The 22,892-nt window shown below is 37.6% G+C and overlaps 1 protein-coding gene across 2 annotated transcripts in view; it reads right to left on the bottom strand.

The window, feature by feature from the left end:
• MYO1H (myosin IH) overlaps positions 1-22,892 on the bottom strand; it is a 49,188-nt gene that overhangs the window by 12,163 nt on the left and 14,133 nt on the right. For both annotated transcript variants that reach the window (XM_031948778.1, XM_031948777.1), the window contains exons 7-23: positions 22,557-22,670; positions 20,632-20,703; positions 20,302-20,421; positions 19,753-19,820; positions 19,026-19,131; positions 18,555-18,635; positions 15,623-15,714; positions 13,519-13,613; positions 11,165-11,211; positions 10,011-10,091; positions 9,439-9,544; positions 8,430-8,547; positions 7,822-7,935; positions 4,539-4,615; positions 2,666-2,734; positions 1,973-2,057; positions 265-424 (exon numbers count right to left, since the gene is read on the bottom strand). In XM_031948778.1, coding sequence (XP_031804638.1) covers positions 265-424; positions 1,973-2,057; positions 2,666-2,734; positions 4,539-4,615; positions 7,822-7,935; positions 8,430-8,547; positions 9,439-9,544; positions 10,011-10,091; positions 11,165-11,211; positions 13,519-13,613; positions 15,623-15,714; positions 18,555-18,635; positions 19,026-19,131; positions 19,753-19,820; positions 20,302-20,421; positions 20,632-20,703; positions 22,557-22,670 — 1,605 coding nt within the window. The remainder of the gene's footprint in view (positions 1-264; positions 425-1,972; positions 2,058-2,665; positions 2,735-4,538; positions 4,616-7,821; positions 7,936-8,429; positions 8,548-9,438; positions 9,545-10,010; positions 10,092-11,164; positions 11,212-13,518; positions 13,614-15,622; positions 15,715-18,554; positions 18,636-19,025; positions 19,132-19,752; positions 19,821-20,301; positions 20,422-20,631; positions 20,704-22,556; positions 22,671-22,892) is intronic.

The following is a 22,892-nucleotide window of genomic DNA, read 5'->3' as shown; positions in this document are numbered from 1 at the left end:
GCCTGGCCCAGGTTATTGCGCTTATTCCTTAACACTTCATGATTGGACTCAAAATGGGAAGCCAATGGACGCTTGGTCCAAACTGGGAACTTAGGAGAAGGAAAGCTATTCCAATGATTTGTTCTGGGGTTTCCTTAAGGAAGACGTTGTCAGATCTATTGTGAATATTGGGCCTATGGCCTTTTACTCCATGATCTGGCAAGGGAGGATAGGGCTGAGCCCCCACCATCACAGCCTTCCCCCACCGGCCGGGGAAGCACCTACATTTTCCAGCATGGCCGGAGGCTTCAACCAGCGCTTGTCCAACACGTTTTGGGGAACGTGCTTTCTCAGGTTCAGGATGTAATTCTTCCGCACGAAGATAATGTAATCTTCATTTTCCGAACAAACGGTCTTATTTCGACTGATGAACCCTCTTATAAACCTAAACGAAGAAGTGGTTCATGAGTTATTCTGACCTGGGCCTTTGCCTGGGGCCTGGGCTCTCTCGGGTAGTTTGATGCTCAATAGATCAAAGGAACATCTCAGAGAGACAGAGAGAGAAAGAAAGAGAGCAGGGAGGAAGGGAGAGATAGAGAGTGAAAAAGAAATACACAGAGACAGAGAGAAGAAGGAGGAGGAGAAGGAGGAAGAAGAGAGAGAGGGAGAGAAAAGGAAGTGAGAAAGAAGAAATAGATAGAAAGAGAGATGTACAGTGAGACGGACAGAGAGAAAGACAGCAGGAAGGAAGAGAGAGAAAAAAAGAGATAGAGAGACAGAGACAGAGAGAAGAAGAAGAGGAGGAGGAGGAGCTAAAGAAAAGGAAGTGAGAGAAGAAATAGAAAGACAGACATACAGTGAGAGAGACAGAAAAAGCAGAAAGGAAGAGAGAGAGAGAAAAAGAGAGATACACAGAGACAGAGAGAAGAAGAAGAAAAAGGAGGAGGAGGAGGAAAAAGAAGAGGGGGGAGAGAAAAAAGAAAGAGAGAAAAGAAATAGAAAGAAAGAAAGACATATACAGAAATAGAAAGAGAGACAGAGACAGAGAGAAAAGGAGAGAAAGACAGAGATAAATAGAGAGGTACAAGTTTCAACTCCTTAAGTCAAGAAAACAAATTCATATGAAAAAGCTAATGACATCAAAACCTGAGTAAATAAGATTTGTATCTAAAGGGTTCACTATTATTATTAATTTAAAATATCAATATTCATGAAAGTAAATATTATTAATAAAATAGAATCATTATTAATAAAACTTTATATTTATGGGTTGCTTCTTTGGTTTCTAAATTGCTTTCCTCCAACAACTCTGAAAGAAGGCAATGCCAGTACGAAAATTGTTTTTTTATAAATGAAGTAACTGGGACTCAGAAGGGTCAAAAGCATTATACTTATTTTTAAACTCACAAATATTTATGAATATCTTTTAAAATTTGAAATTTATAAATACTTTACAAATGAAGGAATTGAAGTTTCATACATACAAATGTATGAGCATCATACTTTATAAACTCACAAATACTTAACAAATTTCTACTGTAATTTGAAATTTAAAAATATTTACAAATACCTTACACATGGTGAAACAGGCTCAGAAGTTAGAAAACTTGCCTAGGGTCACAGAGCAAGCTAAACAGCTTGAACCCCAGTTTGCTACTTCTCACTATGCTGGGTTGTCTCTACCTTCCCAAGCAGAAAGTTCAATAGGGGCCCTCTGTTTCTTCACAGGAAAATGTAAGCTTCTCGAGGGCAAAGATTGATTGTTTTCTGTTTTCGTATTTGCGATGATTTGCCATTTCAAATGATTCACATCAAAAGCTTAATCAATGCACGTTGTATTAATTAAAAAATCTAACTCATTAGAAATTAGGCAGAACTAATTAATTAACAATCTAAGTGAATTAAAATTAATTAGATGGTTAATTAGAAATTAGGAACCCCCTCCATTCCCTGTACTTAAAGAGCTGTCCATCCATTCCCCAGGAGAACCTACTTTCTGATGATCTGAACAGCCCATTTTCTCCTTTTGATCTCCTTTCGAGCCAGGGCACCTCTCCAGTAGGCTTCAAGTGTAATGGCTGAAAGAATTGATCACTGGCATTAGGGAGTTAAACATCACTTTGAAGGAGCAAAATCCTATCGAACACCGGAAGGGTGTTTCTGTAGTGACTTCATCATCAACAGCTAAAGTCGGAGCTTTCGACTTTAGGGTTTTGGAAAAGAGTCCACTAGATCATCAGTTTGGGTCCCTTTTCCAAACCCCTAAGACTGGCTGACAGTCGTTGAACATTTTACAGTTGGAAAATCTTCCGTCCATTCTCATTTGGGTGTCGTGACCCCCTTTTATAACTCAGGAAACTAAAGGCTAGAGAACATGGCCATGATCATACAGTGACTAAGTGGTGAAACTTGAACCCAGAGCTTCTTTCCATCCTCAAAAGTTGCCTCCCCCTTGGATTCACATTAGGCACAGATGGGATCTGATTTTTTTTTACACTTAATAGAGTTAATACAATTACATATAAAGATAGTTTTCAACATTCATTTTTGTAAGATTTTGAGTTTTAATTTTTTTCTCTCCCTTCTTTTCCTCTCCCCTCTCCACAGCAGCAAGTAATCTGATAAAGGTTACACAGTACAATCATTTTAATCATCTTTAAATGGGATTCTTATGGTTACTTCTTACCTGCTTGCTTCTTTTTCAGGTAGTTCCTCCTCTCTAGGCAGCCTTTGTATGTGCTTTGGATTTTTGCGACTTAAAATAAAACAAAAGTTTCAGTGAAATGAGTTTCATTTGGGTTCATGGCATTTTTCTCCCTTTAGAGAAAAGATATCAAGAATGTGCATCAAAAAACAGAATTTCACAACTATCTGTAAATTTGCCCCTAGTGTCACTGAGAAGGAGTCAAGATTAGGAGGGAATCCATGATGGAGGTGAACCGGAACATTGTTTACTTGAGAAAACACAAGCAAAAACATTGCCAACTTTCTATTGCAGAAACATATATTTGGACAAAATCACAAAAGAGGGTATGTTGATGTTGACAATGGTGTGTGTGTAATACACACACACATTTGTATATAATATGGATAAATAGATAGATGGATGGATGGGTGGATGGATGGATGGATAGATAAATGGATAGATAGATAGATGGATAGATGGATGGATGCATGGAGGAATAGATAGATGGATGGATAGATAGATGGAGGAGTAGATAGATGGATGGAGTAATAGAGGGATAGATAGAGGAATAAATGGATGGATGGATAGATAGATAAATAGACAGATGGAAGAGTAGATAGATGAATGGAAGAATAAATAGATGCATAGATGGATGGATGAATGGACAGATAGATGATAGATGGAGAAATAAATAAAAGGAAGGATAGATAGATAATTGATGGAAGGATAGATAAATAATTGTTGGAAAGAAGGATAGATGGATAGCTAGATAGATAGATGATGGGTAATGGAAGGATAGAGAGATAGATGGTTAGATATTGACCTTCCTCCAGCCCCAATAAAGATTCCTCTTGACTTTCCTTCATTATCTCACAGCACAAGAAATCATAAGAGGTTAGTTTTGCCCAAACACAACTATCCTCTCTGTACTCCATTGCTAAATTTAGTAAATCTCCTTTCCAGGGATTATAATGAGCCAGCCTGCTAAAAATGTCTGCATAGATTTCAAAGGAGGAAAACCTTTCAAATATTTCTACTCTCCTCTGCATTAACCCTCCTTAATCTCCTTTAGCTATGAGTGATATTATGGGCAGCATGACCTCAGCTTCAAAGCTATGAACCCAGAGCCCTAGCATTTATATAGCACTTTGAGGTTTGTACATTTTATCTCATCTGAGCTGCACAATAACCATGTGGGGTAGTTTTTTTTTCAGAGGAGGAAACTGAGGCTCAAGAATTAAATGACTTGAGCAGGATCACCTATTTGAAACTCAGGTCTTCCAGACTTCAATCCGGATTTCTGGTCTTTGGGCAGTCTAGTGACCATCAAGAGTCAAAGTTATTTCAACATTTACTCAAGAGACAGGTGGCCAAAATCTGCTCAAGATTTCCTAGGTCTGGTGTAACAGCTCCCACAAATTAACAGACTTTTATCAGATAAAGTGATTTATCCAAAATCATACAGAGAATAAAGAGCTGGGATTCTCATCGAGGTCTTCTGAGAGCCAAGGAGGGGTTCTTATGTTGTATGATCCAGGGAGGGAGGACCCCGCTTAATTCTCCCCTAAGACGGGCAAAGTTTTGCATCCACAAATGCACTAGTTACTCAAAAATAAACCCACAGCGCCTGGGCATTTGTACAGCACAGTGCCTGGCACAGAATTAATAGATGTTTGTTGCCTCTAAGGGCCACAAAACCTTAGCTCTTGGACGATTGTCTTGCTTCCCAGGGTCCAGTTTCTAGTTCAAAGGGAAGGTTTCCAGAGCTGTGACTATGATTCACCCTCCGTGTGACTCCACAAGGAAACCCTTTGTTCATCTTATACTAGCTATTATACATGTGTTTACACGTAAGAGGAAGAAAAAAACATACCTAGCTGATGTTTGCTAAATTCGAAAGCGTCTTCAGTGGCAAAAAGAGTTTTGGGGAAACGTATGAATATCATGGTTCTAGGAAGAAAAATACAAGATTATTTCTTAATTGCCAAGAGAAAAGCACTGAATAAAGACCTACTAAGTCTCAAGCATTGTTCCAGGGGATGGGAACACAAAGCTAAAAATAAAAATAAAAAACTAAAAAAGAAAAATAAAACTTTTCCTGCCCTCAGGGAGTTTTTATTCTATAGGGGAAATTAAACTGTACACGGGGGAGGATATATAGCAAACACTTGGGGGAGGGACACTGGCAATTGGGGGGGTTAGAAAAGGCTTTGAGTGGGAGGCAGTGTCTGAGCTGAGTTTTGAAGGAAATTAAGGCTTTTGAGAGGTAGAAGTGGAATGAGAGGACATTCTGGGATGGGGTGATAGTCTGGGCAAAGACACGGAAATAGGAATGGGGATTATGGGAGAATAACATTTAGGAACAAATGTAGGGAGCATTTAGGAAGGGGACAAGCATTTGGACTCCGTAAAATAGATTCTTTGCCTCAGTTGCTACCTTGCCTTAATCCCTGAATGGGTGCGACCTCAAGTCAAACTGATATATCTGGGGAAGATTTTAGCTTAAAAGGACTGAGGTCTCCCATCTCCATCTATCTCTGGCCATTGGACCCAGATGGTTCTGGAGAGGAAAGGAGGCAGGTGACCTTGCCCAGTCCTCCCGCACCTAAATCCCATTCACTTACGTATGGTCTCACCTCCCTGGTTCTCTTTGAGAAACAATAACTATATGTCACACTCATGTGAGGCACTTTACAAATATTCTCTCAATCCTCACAAAACTTTAGGTGTCAAAAATATATTTATTTTTATAGATGAAGAAACTTGGGTCAGAGTGTTCCCAAGACATGACCAATTTGACTGTACCACAGAGTTTGAAAGGGGATAATGTATAACAAGGCTGAAAAGGAGATCAAATAGAGGTTTCTGTATTTGACCCTAAAGATAATGAGGAGATACTGATGTTTATTGAGCAAGGGAGAGACATGGTCAGACTTAAGCGAGATTTCTTTGGCAGCTGAGTGGAGGAGCCTGGATTGGAAAGGGGAGCGACTTGGGCAGGGAGAGACCAGCCAGAAGGCTGGTGCAATAAATAGTCCAAATGAAAGAAGATGAGGAATGACTAACAACAGTCAATTACACCCAAATTATAATGTTTAAAGTCAAATTCACATGATTACACTTAACATCTTGAGAATATACATGTTTAATAAATGAAGTCTAGACTTAGGATTTCATCAGAATGGGAAATTCTTTCCATCAAAGAAAAGTGGTACCTCCTATAATTTAGTCTGAGAGGCTCTGGCTCTGAGAAGTTAAGGCAGTTTGTCCACGGCCACACCAAGGGCTTTTGGATTCTGTTACTGGCTTTCTGTCCACTACTTGGTGCTGCCTCTCTTTATGATATGTGTATGTAGGAGAGAAAGAAATAGAAAGAGAGACAGAATAAAAAAATGAAAGGAAGAAATGGAGAGATGGAAAGGGATGGAAGAGGTTCAGAGAGATCAAGAAACATAAAAAGTGAGAGATGAAGACAAAAATAGGCCAAAAATGAAAATAAAAGGTGAAGCAAGAGATGGAGATAGATTGAAAGATAGAGAAAGGGCAGAGAGATGGAAGGAGAGAAAGAGAAGAAGAAAGATAAAGAGAGATGGGGGAAAGAGATGAAGAGAATGGAGAAAGAAAGAGAGAGAAGAAAAGAGAAGAAATAGAGGAAAATGGAGAGAGAGGAGAGACAGAGAAGAGAGAAAGATGGACAAAGATTCAGACAGAGACATATCGGTCTTATGCAAATCATTTGATCATCGACCCGCTTTTTAAAAAAATAATTCTTTATTGATATCTTATTTTTAATTCACTTACATTCCCTCTCCCAGAGGACCCTTCTGTTTAACAATTTTTCTTAAAAAGGGGACAAAAGGAAAAAAAAACCACCACTAAACCAATCAATGCAAAGGAGACATCTGACATTATATTCAGTGTTCCACAACCATGGATCCATGGACTTCCCTTGAGCAGAGAGAGGGAAGTATCTTCTCCTGTCTCTGCTTTGGGTCAAGATGGGTGTTTATAATTGTTTTAAAATTCAGTTTTGATTGTTGTGTGGGGACTATTCTTTCTATTCTCATGTCTGTAGTCATGTGTATATTATTTCCTAATTCTGCTCACTTCATTCTACATCAGTTTAAGCAAGTGTTTTTTGGGCTCTGTATTTACCAGACTCATCATTTCTTACAAAAGCATTTCTTATACTTTTTCTACCTGAGACTGCTTTTCACTCGAGAAATTTTTACATGACCCCATATATATATGTATATAAAATAGGTACATATAAATCAAAAATTTACTGATAATAAATCATTATTTTGTGACCCCCTTATTTAGTTACATGAACCTATATCAGAGTTGTAACCCACAATTTAAGAAGCTTTGTCTTTCGGTATAATGATTTTCCATTGCATTCACAATTTACTTACAATTTAATTGGAGCATCTATCCAATACAAAAAGCGCTGTTACAAATATTTTGGTGAAGTGGTGTTTTTCTTTGTAGCAATTACCTCCTTGGGATATATGGCTAGAAGTAGGGTCTCTGAGTCAAGGAATATATATATATATATATAGCATTTTAATGATTTTTATTTGCACAATTCCAAGTTGTTTTCCAGAATAGTTGTTCAAATTCAATGCAAGGTGTCAATGCACCTGTGTACTTGTCTTTCCCACAGCTCCTCCTAGAGCTAGAACATTAACTAGTCTCTATTTTATCATCTTTGCCAATATTCTGGGTGAGAAAGTAAGGCTCAGTGTTGTCCCAACTTGCATTTCACTTATCAGTGATGTGGGCATTTTCCTATGTGGTTGTAAATCATTTAAAATTCTGTAAGTTTGAGCACTTCCTTCTTGGGAAACATTTCCTCATTTTCAGGGCTATTCAATAGTACAATCTAGGTCTGACCCAGATTTTAGTCATGACTTCCTCTCTTCCCATTCCCTTTCCTCAGGGTTTTTGAACAGGTCCGAACAGCACTTTTGTCTGAAAAAGGCAGAAGGGCATTTGTATGAGTAGCAACGTCAATCTACAGAACCTTGCCAATGAGTGAATGCTGGATCTTCCTATCGAATGGATGAGATCATGGTTGACAAAGTATCCACGATTGAATAACAGAAACACGACAAATCCCTAAAGGAGCAGAAATATGATGGGCACCCACTTACCTCCCTAATTTGTACTCCTCAGGTTTGTAACCAATGTATTTGATGAGCTTCTCTACCCCTTCTAATGGAGAACCATGCCAGTGGGGCCACGTATCTGGGCACAAGGATTTATACCTAGAGAAGGAAGGGATTAGGGCATCGCTATTACCAGCTTTCCCTTTTTAGAGATTTATACAATAATTTGTAGCTAGAAAACATTAGAGTGCCATCACTGCCAACTCTCCGCTTTTAGGGATTTTCAGCTTCATCATTGCTCGATTACCATCAAGAGCATCACTGACAAGTATTAAATGATGCACTCACACTGCCCTCTGATGGTCAGATAATGTACATTTGAAGAAACAATCTAGGTGGTTGGAATTAAATCAGACACTCAAACAGGTGATTCTCAATGATCACTTAATTTCTTCCATTATCAGAATTCCAATAATACAGGGTTTTGCAAGGGCTAATGTTGAAAAATTGTCCATGCGTATGTTTTGAAAAATAAAAAGCTTTAATAAAAAAAAGGAGAAAAAATGTGAAAAAAAAAATTCCAAGCACCCTGAATGTTGCTCATTCAGTTTAAGCTGCATCAGCCCTAATAGAGAAATCAACAGAAAATATACCTTTGCAAGAAATGCTCGTATTTCCTCCTGTAGGCAAATCCAGCTCGTCTCACCCGCAAGTGCTCCATCAGACCCAGGTACTTGATCTGGTGCCTTATGAGGAAGTCATCAAACTTACCTAGAGAAACACAGTTGGAAAGAAACAAAAAAGAGCAGTATTTTTTCTGAGTGCTTGCCCTGTGTGAGTTCTCCAAAAAACAATCATTTTAGCAAGCATACATTTGGCATTTGAACAATGTGGCCAGCCCAATGGAGTTGTGTTCTCTATGTGGGACACTTGTAGGTAATGGTGAGATCTAACAAATATCCAGGTCCACAATGAAGTGAGGTTTATTTAGTATGGAATGAAAATTGCAGAGGGAAAAAAACCCATCAAAAGTCAACATAAATGTCTTTACAAAGAAAAAAAAGAGTTTTCCCATGAAATGAAGACTATAAAATAGTAGGGTTTTTTTGGTTTTTACTTTTTTACATTGTTAAATCAAAGATGGCTTGTGTAGTAGTAGTACAGTGGAAAGATCACTAAATTCATAGTCAAATGAACTGGATTCAAATCCTGGCTTTGTCATTTATTTGATGTATGATGTGGGACAAATCAAGTCCCCTGGGTCTCTGGTAATAGACAATTCAAAAGCAGGAGAAAAAAGGAAGACAAGTGGGTCGTTGTAGTATTTTCGGTTTTTAAATGTACAGAAGAGAAAAGAAGGAAGTTCAGAAGGAGAAACAGACAAGCAGGTTAGCTTTGAAACAAGCATGTTGATTTTGTTATATACTTCTAAAAATACAAACTAAATGTAAGAGATTGGCAGTGCTATTTACAATCATCTTTTTTTCTGTTCTTTGCATATAGAAATGTTCATATTTGCTAGCTTCAAATTTAAAAAAATGTTTTTTTTAAATCAAATTAAGAAAACTGGATGAATTGGATAAGATGACCAATGACCATCCCTTCCAACTTTGGATCTATGCTCCTGCTTCCCTTCTCACTTGCGTGAATTCAGTCACTCACTAGGTTCTTTTCCCTCATTGGGTTTGATGCAGCGAATGTAAGAAGGTTCTTTGGACATCAGGATGTTGATGAGGTTGGCCACGCTATTCTTGAACTGAGTTCCAACCTATGTGGACAGAGAAGCCTGATTAAACATCACAAGCCAATAAAAGCACAAATAATTCATTTGAAATGCAATTATCCTGACTCTGAGCATTGTTCTATCTTAACTCATTCTGTACCTCTTTGTTCACTTTCCATTCTTTGAATACTGGCCTGGAAACTTTTTTCTCATGTTGGACCTAGAATATATTCTTTCCTCTTAGAAGCCATAGGCTCCCTTTAGTATAACAGGAGGGGATGGGAAGGGATCGGCTGCCCTCTCACATGTAGCCCTTCCCTTTTTTTTTTTTTTAAAGCAAGGCAATTGGGGTTAAGTGACTTGCCCAGGGTCACACAGCTGGGAAGTGTTAAGTATCTGAGGCCAGATTTGATGGTCTAGGCACTATCTAGCTGCTCCCAGAAAACTTAAAAAAAAAAATCAGATGTCTTTATGACTTTCTGTTTTTTTCTGAGTTCGTTTCTCCACTCACCGTTGTAGGCCTTTTCCTGTTTTCTAATTCTTCTACATGAAAGCACTCTTTAATAATGCCATTTTTAGACCCACAGAGCACCTAATAGAAAATTAAAATTAAAAACCAGTCTGAGACAGCCATCTCTTAGTTCTGGCAAAGTCCTGGCAGACCCAAGATGGCAACAGCAGCAACAATAACAATAATAACTAGCATTTATCTAGCACATTGAAGTTTATAAAGTAATTTACATTAATTATCTCAATTGCTCTTAGCAATAATCCTGTAATTCCAGGGCTGCTAATACCTTCACATCACAGATGAGAAAATTGAAGCTAAGAAGACTGAGACTTGCCTGGAGTCACATAGCTACTACATCTCTGAGGCAGGATCTGAACTCAGGACTTCCTGACTCCAGAACCCAATCCATTTTGGTTCCTAGTTGTCTCAAGTTTACGAGTTATCTTTCACCCAGACTGACTGGTTTTCTTTATGTTCAACTGTTTCAATCCTGTCTGACTTTTCATGACTCTAATGGGGTTTTCTTGGCAGAGATACTGGAGCGGTTTCCCATTTCTTTCTCCAGATCATTTTATGGTTAAGGAAACTGAGACAAACAGGGTGAAGTGTCTTGCCCAGGGTCACACAGCTAAGACGCATCTGAGACTGGATTTGAACTCAGGAACATGAGTCTTCCTGCCTCAAGGCTCAGGACTCTATCCACTATGGCTCCACCTGTAGCCCAGTTTTTTTTTTTTTAAAGGATGAAGAAAATACTGACTGAGCAAAGACACTTTTTCAGCTCCAAAGAATGAATGAGTCCCTGGATTTATTATCCTTAAATGTCTTTAAAACTCCCCAGGCTCTGTTCCAGGTTCTCTTCTCCATCAATACCATTTTGAGTAGTGATCTCTCCAATCCATAAATTCAATTATCATCTCTGTGCTGATGATTCTGAGATTGACTTTTCCAGCCCTAATCTCTCCTGCTCTCTAGTCACATGTTGCACATCTCAAACTGAATATCCATGGAAACTTCAAGTCAACATATTCAGAACCTAGCTCATGATCTTTCCCCCCAAACCTTCCCTGCTCCCTAATATTCCTATCACTTCCTAGTTCCCCAAGTGCTTGTTGTCTTGACCCAAATCGACAAAACAATATCATCTTCCTTACCTTTTTGAGATGTCTGAACAGGAGATCGTTGTTTTTTTCTAAGAATCCTAGGAGTTAAAATAGTTTAAAAGAAATGCAGTGATCAGAATCTTTTTTTTTTTTTTTCCTAGACAGTCAGGGTTAAGTATCTTGTCCAGGGTCACACAAGCTAGTAAGTGTTGGGTATCTGAAGTCAAATTTGAATTCAGGGCCTCCTGATTCCAGGGTTGGTGCTCTATCCACTATGTCATCTCGCTGCCCAGTGAACAGAATTTTAATATGTCTTTATATTATATTATTATTATATATTATGAATATTATATTATATATATATAATTTTTTATAAAACAAGAATTCTTAGGGCCAGAAGATCATTGGTTAAAATCATATTTATGCCATTTTTTTCTTTTTTCAAGAGCTAAAATAAAGCGATTATTGTGACAAAATGCAGTCTTTACCCCAGCTTAATTCTCTAAAATATATTCTTGGTACATAGTAGGTGCTTAATAAATGCATGCTGAACAAGTTGGCTGATTGAATCCCAGAGGGCCAGAGTGGAAAGAGTGGGCCATTCGGACCCAGTTTTCTCCTCTGTCAAATGAGAATTATCACAAAGATTTCTCCCATTTCTAAAAGTTCGTGGCTTTGATGCTAAGTTCTGTTTCTGCATTTATTAAGGCGTAACCCCTGTCTAGACTGCCTTGTTTCAAAATTTGCCAAGAGGCATTCAAACTCTCATTCATGGAGAGGTGAATACAATTAAAGAGGAATCTTCCATTTTGAATGCTTGTACAGGGATTGATGGGGCAAAGATTGCTGGGCCTGGAGTCAAACAAACTGATTTTCCTGAGGTCAAATGTGATCTCAGACACTTACTACTTGTATGATCCTGGGCAAATCACTTAACCCCAATTGCCTCAGTTTCCTCATCTGTAAAATGAGCTGGGGAAGGACATGACAAATGGCTCTAGTACCTTTGCCAAGAAAACCCCAAATGGGGTCACAAGAGTCAGCCATGACTGAAAAATGACTGAAGGAGAAAATATGAATTGGTATATGGAAAGTCTGGAGCTTCATGTGGCCCAATGAAATGACAGCTTGTTTTTATTTATTTATTTTTTTATATATTTTTTAAATAACTTTTTATTGACAGAACCCATGCCAGGGTAATTTTTTACAACATTATCCCTTGCACTCACTTCTGTTCCAATTTTTCACCTCCCTCCCTCCACCCTCTCCCCAAGATGGCAAGCAGTCCTATACATGTTAAATAGATTACAGTAGATCTTGGATACAATATATGTGTGCAGAACCGAACAGTTCTCTTGTTGTGACAGCTTGTTTTTAAAAGATGGCTTGAAAATGGAAAGATAGATAGATATATGGATGGATAGACAGATAGGGAGATAAAGGAAGAGGAATAGATAAATGGAGACATTGAAATAGAGGGCTGGATTGAGATAGATAGTGACCTATAAAGATACAGAAAGGAGTGAATAAAGGTAGATAAATGGGTAGATAATAGAGAAATAGAGGAATGGATGAATAAAGATAGAAGGATAGATGAATGATAGATGATAGATAAAGATGTAGAGGAATAGATTAAAAATGATGGTAAATGATAGAGAGAGATAGGGAGATATCTGATAAAAACAGAGTCAAATAGACAGACATGGATGGATGAGTGGACGGATGGGTGGATAGATAGATGGATGGATAGACAGACAGGATAAGTAGATAGATGATGGGGGATAGATAGATGGATAAACAGAGATGGGGATAGAGGAAGAGAAAAGATAAATGGATAGAAACATTGAAATAAAGGGATGCATTAAAATAGAAAGCAGAGTGATATATAGATAAAGATATTTTTATACAGAGAGGAGTGAATAAAGGTAGAGAATGATAGAAAAATAGAGGAATGGATGGATAAAGATAGAGGGATAGATAAATGATATATGATAAAGATAGAGATAGAGGGATAAAGATGGTAGATAAATGGATAGAGATAGGGAGATGTCTGATAAAAACAGAAAGCTAGATAGACAGACATAGATAGGTGGATGGGTGGGTGAATGGTAGATAGACAGACAGGAGAGATAGATAGATAAATGATGAAGGATAGATAGATAAATAGATGAGACATATAAGGAGATGGATAGAGATAGAGAAATATAGAAATAGAAGGGTGGATTGAGATGGATGGATGAATGGATGGACAGACAGGTTGGGTAAATAGATGATAGATAGATTGATAGATTGATAGATAGATAGATTGATTGACTGATTGACAGAAACAGATTATACACGTGCACTTAGTACTCTCTTGAGGTTTCTGATTATGCAGAAGGAAATGTTTACAGGTGTTCGCTTACCCCGAGCACAGTAGGTGACCTCTCCTGCGTAATGGAGAAGCCGGAATTCCAGCCAACTGATCCTTTTTTTAGCCTTTGGACCTGCAAGCTTGCGGCTACAAGAAAACAGTGAAGAATAAGCATTGAAATTTGCTGCTTTTCTGTGTGTGAGAAGCACAGGACCCGGCAGAAAGCATCCTAGACTTGAATTCTGAGGCCTTGGGTTCACAACCTGACTGACCAGACATGGCTAATCACCTTTCCATGTCCCTGAACCTCAAATGGAGGTGAGGATTCCCAAATACTTTCTATCTCTCAGGCTCACTCCCTGAAAAGTGCTTCCTAAATGATCAAGTCCTGTGTTGATTTAGAGATAAAAGGGATCTCCAGGCTGATCCAGTCCCACCCCTCTTTTGCAGATGGGGAAGAAGGGCAGTGATTTCCCCACAGTTTTATATTTTGATAGTTGAAACTCTGGGTTTAAAACTCAGGACCCTTAACGACAAATACACTGCATGGTCTTGCCTCAAAGGTGAGTATTATCAGAACATACAAAGAAATGGTCAAAGACAATTCAGGAAGTTGCCCGCTTGGGAGATGGGTTCCCAACTAAAATGTTTTCAAAGGCAGAGATGAGGCTTTCAGCACCTTCCATTATAAACCAATTTTGTACTGAGGATTTTAGGGAAATGACTACTTTGGACAGGGAATTTATATGAAGGTCTATGATGCAAGTGAATACCTGGGGATTTATGAGGAAATAGATACTAATTTAAAGGGATTATGCCAATTTAAAGGAAGTCCTTTGCTTATAAATAAGTATATAAATATATATGCCTGTGTGCATATGAATATGTTTACCATAGATGTATATATATATATATGTATATATATGCATTATATGTATGTGTATATATGTGTGTCTGTGTATATTCTATCTATAAAAGCTTTTGAAACAGTGATCTAATTAACCACAAAGTACTGGCCATTGGGTTGTCATTTGACTTATGCTAGCAGTTATTTCGAAAATGGGCTCATTTTAAAGATTCTGCTGATTTAGGCCATTAGGAATCAAGAAGAGCTGAATTCCAGCCTCAGACATTTCCTAACTATATGATCCTGGGCAAGTTACTGAATCACTATCTGCCTCAGTTTCCCCAACTGTAAATAAGGATAATAGCACCGACCTTGTAGGGTTGTACTGAGGTTTAAATAAAATAATATTTGTTTTTTTTTTAAAAAAGTCCTTAACCCAAGTGAAGCAAGTAAAACCAAGAGAACATTGTACATGGCAACAACAAGTTTATGTGATGATCAGCTGTAATGGATGTGACTTTTCAACAACCAGGTGATTCAGGGCAACTCCAATAGACTTGGAATGGAGGGAGTCATCTGCACTCAGAGAGAGGACCATGGGGACTGGATGTGGATCACAACATGTTTTTACTTTTTTGTTGTGGTTTGCTTGCTCTTTTTTCTTTCCCATTTTTCCCCTTTTTGATCTGATTTTTCTTGTGCAGCACAATAAATGGGGAAATATGTATGGAAGAATTGCATTTGTTTAACATCTAATGGATTACTTGCTGTCAGGGAAAAGGGTGAGGAGAAGGAGGGAGAGAAAATTTGGAACACAAGGTTTTTCAAGGGCGAATGTTGAAAACTATCTTTGCATGTATTTTGAAAATTAAAAGTTATTTTTTAAAAAAACCCACTTAACTCAATGTCTATCATGAAATGGGAGCTTTATAAATGCTTATTACCCTTCTTTTCTGTTCAAAAATCAGCCTTTATATAAATTAAATCTTTTGTTATTGTTGTTGAGGCAGTTGGGGTTAAGTGACTTGCCCAGGGTCAGACCGCTAGGAAGTATTAAGTGTCTGAGACTAGATTTGAACTCAAGTCCTCCTGACTTCAGGGGTGGTGCTCTATCCACTGCACCACCTAGCCACCCCTATATAGATTAAATCTTACCCAAGATGAGAACAACATGGCAAAATCAGTAATGAAAGAGCATCATTTAAAAAATCTTACATATAAACTGCCTTGAGGGTTCTCAGAAGATCTCCAAGGGGACCATGTGAAAAAGAAGAATCTAAGCGTGGTTCATAAAGTACCAAGTACATACGTTTGAAAGTGAGCGTGCTTCCCTACTTTCTCTTCCAATTTTTCCAAGAAACTCAGATCTGTAGGAGTTCCAGGCCGCAGGCATTCTTCATCCTTCAAAGAAAAAAAAAAGTAAGTTTTCTGTTTCGATACTTGGAATATAGATGTTTTTATCCTTCAGATAACAATAATACAAATGCATGCTTTTGTGCGTTTGTAATTGGGTTAAGTTAGAAGAAGCGTTTTTGGTGAAATATCAAAATTGATGGCACAGAACATTATCTGTTGCACTTCTTTGCTTTTCAACTTATTTACTTTATTCTTCTCCTCCCCCTTTATCTCTCCCATCACTACCAAGCAAGCTACATTTAAGAAAAGATATATTTATGTATACATATATAGATATAGATACATACACACACTCACCTCCACCCCACATACACACACACATGTCTTTCCTATCTCTGCTGCCGCTTTAATTAAATTCTGCTCCATGATTTGCTTAATCTTCACCCATTCAAGGATCTCTCCTTAATTTCTTCCTTCCTCCTTTGCTTCCCCATCCACCCACCTCTCCCCCTTATTATTTTATAGATTTTGGAGGGTGCTATAACTTTCATGATATATATGTAATGTTACCTATTGAACCCATTTCTAATGTAAGTAGCTTTTCAGAACTATGAGCCCTCCTCTCCCTCTAATGCCCCTGGGTCTATTCTTCCTCTGTACCTCTTTTGTATGACATGATTGCTATTTTGACCTTAACTCTGCCAATCTTTCTTTTGGGCTGCCCTATTGTTGATGTGAATTTTATACACATACATATGTATAAATATATAAAACATAAATATATACATGTGTGTATATATATATAAAACAGATATAATATATACGACACATATATAAACAAATATTTTTTCACGTTTAAACAGTTTGTCTACGTTAAGTTCTTAAAATTAATCTTTCATATTGGCTCTTCTATGTTAAACTTTCTGTTAAATTTGGGTTTGGTTAATAGAAGAAAGTCCTGAAAATCTGCAAGTTTATTGAATGTCCATTTTTTCTCATTCAGGATTATAGATAATTTTACTGGATATTTTATTTTTGGCTGCAGGCTTAGTTCTTTTGATTGTCAGCAGATATGATTCCAGGACCTGTGGTCTTTTATTGTTGCTGCTGATGAGTCTTATACAATTCTACTTGCAGCTCCAGAATATTTGAATTGTTTTTTTTTTCCTTGTTTCTTCCAGAATTTTCTCTTTGATCTGGGGTTTTCAAAATTTGGCAATAATATTCCTGAGTGTTTTCCACACAGGATTTCTTTGAGGTGGTGACTGGTGGATTTTTTCAGTTTCTACTTTCTCCTTATGTTCTAGTACTCCATGACAATTTTCTTGGATTATTCCCTGCATTTTATGGAAACTGTCCTGTCCAAACTTACTAATGATCTCTGAAGTCAGACAGATGTTCAAAGCAGGATTTGCTATTGCTCAGCATGAATCAGGAGAATTTAGGTTAAATTGAAGCTGGCACGTGGCTTCCTTCAGAACCATTAAAATCACACTTTTTTGCAGGAAACTTTTCTGGATTACCCTCAATACTAGGGCTTTCCCTGGGCTGATGAGCTCCATTTTCTCCTGTTTATACTTGACTGCATGTTGTCTCTCTCACTAGAATGGAGCTTCTTGAGGACAGACTGTATTTTGCCTTTCTTTATCTTCTTAGTGCTCAGCACAGATCCTGGCATGTAGTAGGTGCTTAATAAATGCTTAGCTGAAGTGAACAGAACAGAGAGAATACTGACCATGGCAATAAGATTATGTGATGATCAATTGTGATGGACATGGCTCTTTTCAAAAAAGAGGTGATTCAAGGCAATTCCAATAGACTTGGAGATGGAGAGAGTCATGTGCAGCCAGAGAGAGAAATATAGGGATAGAATGTGGATCAATACATAGTTTTATTTTGTTTTGTTTTTTACCTTTGTTATTGTTGTTTGCTTGCTTTTTTTCCCCTCTCATTTTTTCCCTTTTTGATCTGATTTTTCTCATGCAGTATGATAAATGTGGAAATATGTATAGAAGAATTGCACATGTTTAGCCTGTGTTGGATTGCTTGCCGTCTAGGAGAGGTGGTGGTCGGGAGGAAGGGAGGAAAATATAGAACACAAGGTTTTGTGAATGTTGAAAACTATCTTTGTATGTATTTTGAAAAGTAAAAGGCTATTATAAAAATAAATAAGTGCTTAGATTATTGACTGAATGGTACAGAATATTAACTATATGTCAAACACTATGCTAGCTAGAGAGGTGGGACAGTGGAAAGAGCACCAGGTCTAGAGTCAAATCCAGCCTCAGATACTTTCTAGCTGGATGACCCTGGGTAAATCACTTAACCCTGTTTGCCTCAGTGTCTTCATCTGTAAAATGAGTTGGAGAAGGAAATGGCCAACCATGCCAGTATCTTTGCCAAAAAAAAAATTCCATTGAGGTCACATTTTGGACATGACTAAAATGACTGAAATAAAAATACAGAACAAAAAGCAAGACCCTTTGTCTCAAGGAGCTGAGGATATAGGAGCAAACATTTATAAAAAAAAACTTGGAGGTTTACATAGATTATGTATTCTCAACTGATCCTAATCATAACCTTATGAAGTAAGTGTGATTATAATCCCTCTTTTACATATGAATACACTGAAGCATAGTCATGGTAGCACAGCTAGCTAAGTGTCAAGAGTTAGGATTCAAACTCAGGACTTTACAACTCCTTCCCCTTCCCCCCAAAATATATTAAATCATACTACGTTTCATCAAAAAAAAAAAAAAAAAAGGAAGCCAAAGTCTTGAGAGTTCAGAAGGGAAATAACCTGGATTTTCCATGTCCAAACACATTTCTTACATACAACAAAAACAACACACTCTTTAAGCCACAGTCAACATTCATTTTCTCACCAGAATAGAAATAATTCCTTTGTGTTTCTCTTCCACCAAGTCACATATAATCTTGTTATTGAAGTATTGGATGGGCTCCCACTGGAATGACAAGGCAGAGAGAGTCACATTTCCAAGAGCTGTGTTTTCCATGAACCAAAGATGCATCCCAAACATCATTGCTTTGAATAGCTCAGTTCAGTGGCCAATGAGATCTGTGACGGTGAGAGCCAAAATGGGGCTAATTTCCATTTTGGGGATATCTTTCATGTTAAACCAAAGACTCGTTCAGGTTTCAGACTTTTCCCAAGTCTTTTGTACGTTAAATCAAAGACTTGTATGAGTTTCAGATTTTTCCCAAGTAGCCCAGAAGAAAACAGGTGCAGAAAAAACTTTGTCTCTCAATAGAAAGTCATCCTGAAGAGGATGTTCTCAGGGAGCCTTTTTAACCATCCCATGGAAAAGGGGAAAAGGGAAAGAGAAACGATGTACCTCGATGCCTTCCAGCTCATATTCTATTTGCTCTGCTTTCAGGGTCATCTCTATTAGCAGCTGCTGAAGTTTCTCATTGCAGTAATTTATACAGAACTGCTCAAAACTTAAAACAAAAAAGATTTAAATAAACTGCAAGGAAGACCACATTTTTCATGCATTATCATCTCTGATACTCAACGCCATGGGCTTTCTTTTGTGATAAAGCATCATCATCATGCTTATAACTAGCATTTGTATATCATGTTTAAGGTTTGCAAAGCACTTCACAACTATTATCTCAGTTTATCCTCACAACAACCCTGTAAGGTAGATGTTATTATCCCCATTTTGCATTTGAGGAAACTGAGGTAGACTGAGGTAAAGGGACTTGCTCAGGGTCACATAGCTAGTAAATATCTGAAGAAAGATCTGACTTGAGGTACAATTCTTCATTCACTATGCTCTCTAGCTCTTCTTTTGATAAAGAACAAATATCCCTGTTCTAGTTTTTTTTTTTTTTAAATACAAAGAAGGAGATATATTTTGGCCCTATTTGCTCATATCCTTACATTGAACCTCTATAAATTAAATTAAAAATCAGGGGTTGTTGAGTTAAAGTAATTAAAAATAAAGTTGTTAGTTGGGATGTTAGGAAGAATAAGAAAAACCATTCTGATGAGGGGGACCTTGACCTTGATCTCACACATGAAGAACTTGAACCCATTTAGAACATAATGACCCTTACCCGTTCTTATCAAAGACTTCAAATCCATAGATATCAAGCAATCCAATCACAGTTTTTCGGGTGAAGTCCTATTCAAAAAGATCACACACAGTGTTTACTAATGAAGACATCTGATATATACATTTTTAACACTGGTCTTTTTTTTTTTTTTTTTTTTTTTTTTTTAGGTAATTGGGGTTAGGTGACTTGCCTAGGGTCTCATAGCTAGTGTCAGGAGCCAGATCTGAATTTAGGTCTTCCTAACTTCAGTTAGTGCTCTATTAAATACACCAAACTGCCCTCTTATTTATTCTTTAAGAGAAAGATTCTTTATCTGTGATCTTCAGAATCCCATGGATGAATTTGAGGATTTAAAGATTTGGATGGGAAAATTTTTCCAGTTTCCATTGTCATCTTATGTATTTAAAAATGAGAAAGGATTTAAAGATTTCACCAGAAAACCAAAGGATTTCATGACACCAAAAAAGACTATTATGTTTTCAACTATTAAAAGAATTATAATACTCTCCCTATATGTTGTTCTCCATTGGAATAAGTCATCCAACTCACCTTGTTGGCTAGGGAACCATTGATCTTATTGACAAGCCAAGTGAAGGTCCGCCCATAAATAGCTTTAGCCATCGCATCTCTGGAATAGACCGACAGATCTATATTCAATGGGCATAACACCTGAAAAACAATTAGAGGGTGCCCAATAGTGGTAGAAAGAAAGAAAACTCCAGTGAATCAAAATTCCCAAACATGTCTCCATTAATGCATGCATGTGACCTGAACTGAGGACAGAGGGATGGTGCTACCCAGACCTTCCCCACCAATGTTGAAGCAAGAGAAAGGGATGGAGAAACTTGGAACGGTTCCCTTTTGGAGTTGAATTTATACCTCTTCTGATTTGGCTTCAATTTTTCTATATGTCAGAGCTTCCTGAAGAGCTGACAAGTGGATACCTAATAGCTGGAAAGAAGAAAAATTAAAATGAGAATTGATACCTCCATTATATTCTAGGGCTAGCTCTTTGACCATCAGCTTCACTGAATGACTAACAATCCAAAAGACTGACAGTGTTTTCTATGCTAAGAATTCTTCGGTTGCAGATGCTATCTCTCAACTAGAGGGCATTGGGCATTGTTGGTGTTTCATATTTGTTTGTTAAAGGAAAAATACTTTAAAAAGGCAGATCAAACTCTATTAAAAACCCAAACAAACTATTATATACAAAGTGATGATGTAATCAAAGTTATAAAGTATTATAAAAAAGAGAATTTCTAAGCCCTAGGCAATGGCAGCCACCTTTTTATATATGAAAAGGGGGCAGGAAAAAATGTTAATGAAAAAAAGAAGGTAAGTTGGTGACCAAGATTAAAAGAGACAGGGAAAGGGCTACATGGAACCTCCAGCATCATTATTTTCATCATAATTCGCATTTACAGAACATTTTAAAGTTTGCAGAGATGTTCACAAATGTTCTCTCACTTGCATGAATTGATGCTAAGTGAATTAAATAGAACCAAGAGAACACTGTACACAGCAACAAGGTTATATGATGACCAGCTCTGATGGACCTCGCTCTTTTCAACAATGGGGTGATTGAGGCCAGTTCTAATGATCTTGTGATGGAGAGAGCCATCTGCAGCCAAAGAGAAGATTATGAAGACTTAGTGTGAATCATAACATAATATTTTCATGTTTGTTGTTGTTGTTTGCCTGCTTTTTTGTTCCCTTTCTCATTTTTCCCTTTTTAATCTGATTCTTTTTGTGCAGCATGATAACTGTGGAAATGCGTATAGAAGAACTGCACACATTTATCACCTATTGAATTACTTGCTGTTTTGTGGAGGGGACATGGGGAAAGGAAGGAGAAAAATTTGGAACACCAAAAATAAAGGTTTTACAAAGGTGAATGTTGAAAACTACCTTGGCATATATTTTGAAAATTAAAAGATATTATTAAAAAAAGAAAAAAAACAAATGTTATCTCATTTGATCCTCATGACAACCCTGTAAGGGAGGTGCTATTATTATCAGCCCCATTTTACAGATAGGGAAACTGAAGCAGACAGTGGTGAAATGATTTGACCAAGGGCACCTAGCTAACATGTGTATGAGGTTGGATTTTAACTCATGTCTTTCAGATTCTATCCACTGTATCTCTTGTTCATTTACAAAACTTAGAAGAAAGCCTTCAGAATGTTGAACAGAACTTCAGAGTAAACTAATGGGGGGTCATGGACATTAGTAACAAAGAATGAGAAATATAGATGAATTGAGATCTGTGCCTTTGGAAAAAGGACCTATACTGATGAGACTACAATGGATGGCATACAATAGGTGCTATATTAATGCTTATTTCCTTCCCCTCCCTCTACCCTACTATTAAAGTAAGCCTTTATGTCCTGTAAAGTAAGTTATTATTAACTTTATTATATATAAATTATATATAAATATATAAATTATTAAAGCTGTTATTTTATATATATATATATATATATTTTTCAAGGCAATTGGTATTAATTGACTTCCCTAGGATCACTCAGCCAGTAAGAGTTAATTGTCTGAGGCTGGATTTATGAACTTTTAACAAATGAGAAAATTGAAGCTGAGTGAGATTTTCAAGCCCCTCATCACACAGTAGTGGAGAATGGATTTGAACTCAGGTCTTTCTGGCCCCAGATACCACTCTCTATCTACCACATCATCCAATGGCCTCGCTGAATGACTTGGCCATCATTCTACCCCGGTTTGGGAGGCATTTCTCATCTGAGAAGAATGAGGTCAGAGAGCCCCTTCTGGAGGCCGAGGAGAGTTACCTTTGCTATCCATCGGATCTGACTGTTGTCAGGAATAGTGACGCATCCATCCCCGTCTTCGACAAAGTGAACATTTCCCAGGTGTAAGACACTGGCCACAATGCCAAAGAGATTCTGCAACCACGAAGGGGGAGGGGAAACATGTCTCTGATTAAGTGATCGGAGGAGGAACAGAGCCTAGCGACCCTAATGTAGAATCCAGGCTTGTCTACCTCAACTATAGCTCTTAAGTTAAAATGAAAAATGGCATCCCCCTCAAGAAGGAGAACCAGTGAACTCTGGGTACAGACTGAAGCATTCCTTCTTTTCACTTTCTTTTCATTTTATTTTTCTTTC

Source organism: Sarcophilus harrisii, chromosome 1, assembly GCF_902635505.1.
Source record: "Sarcophilus harrisii chromosome 1, mSarHar1.11, whole genome shotgun sequence".
Taxonomy (NCBI): Eukaryota; Metazoa; Chordata; class Mammalia; order Dasyuromorphia; family Dasyuridae; genus Sarcophilus; species Sarcophilus harrisii.
Note: the sequence above shows the minus strand (reverse complement) of the source record. Positions and strands in the feature narration are given on the sequence as shown.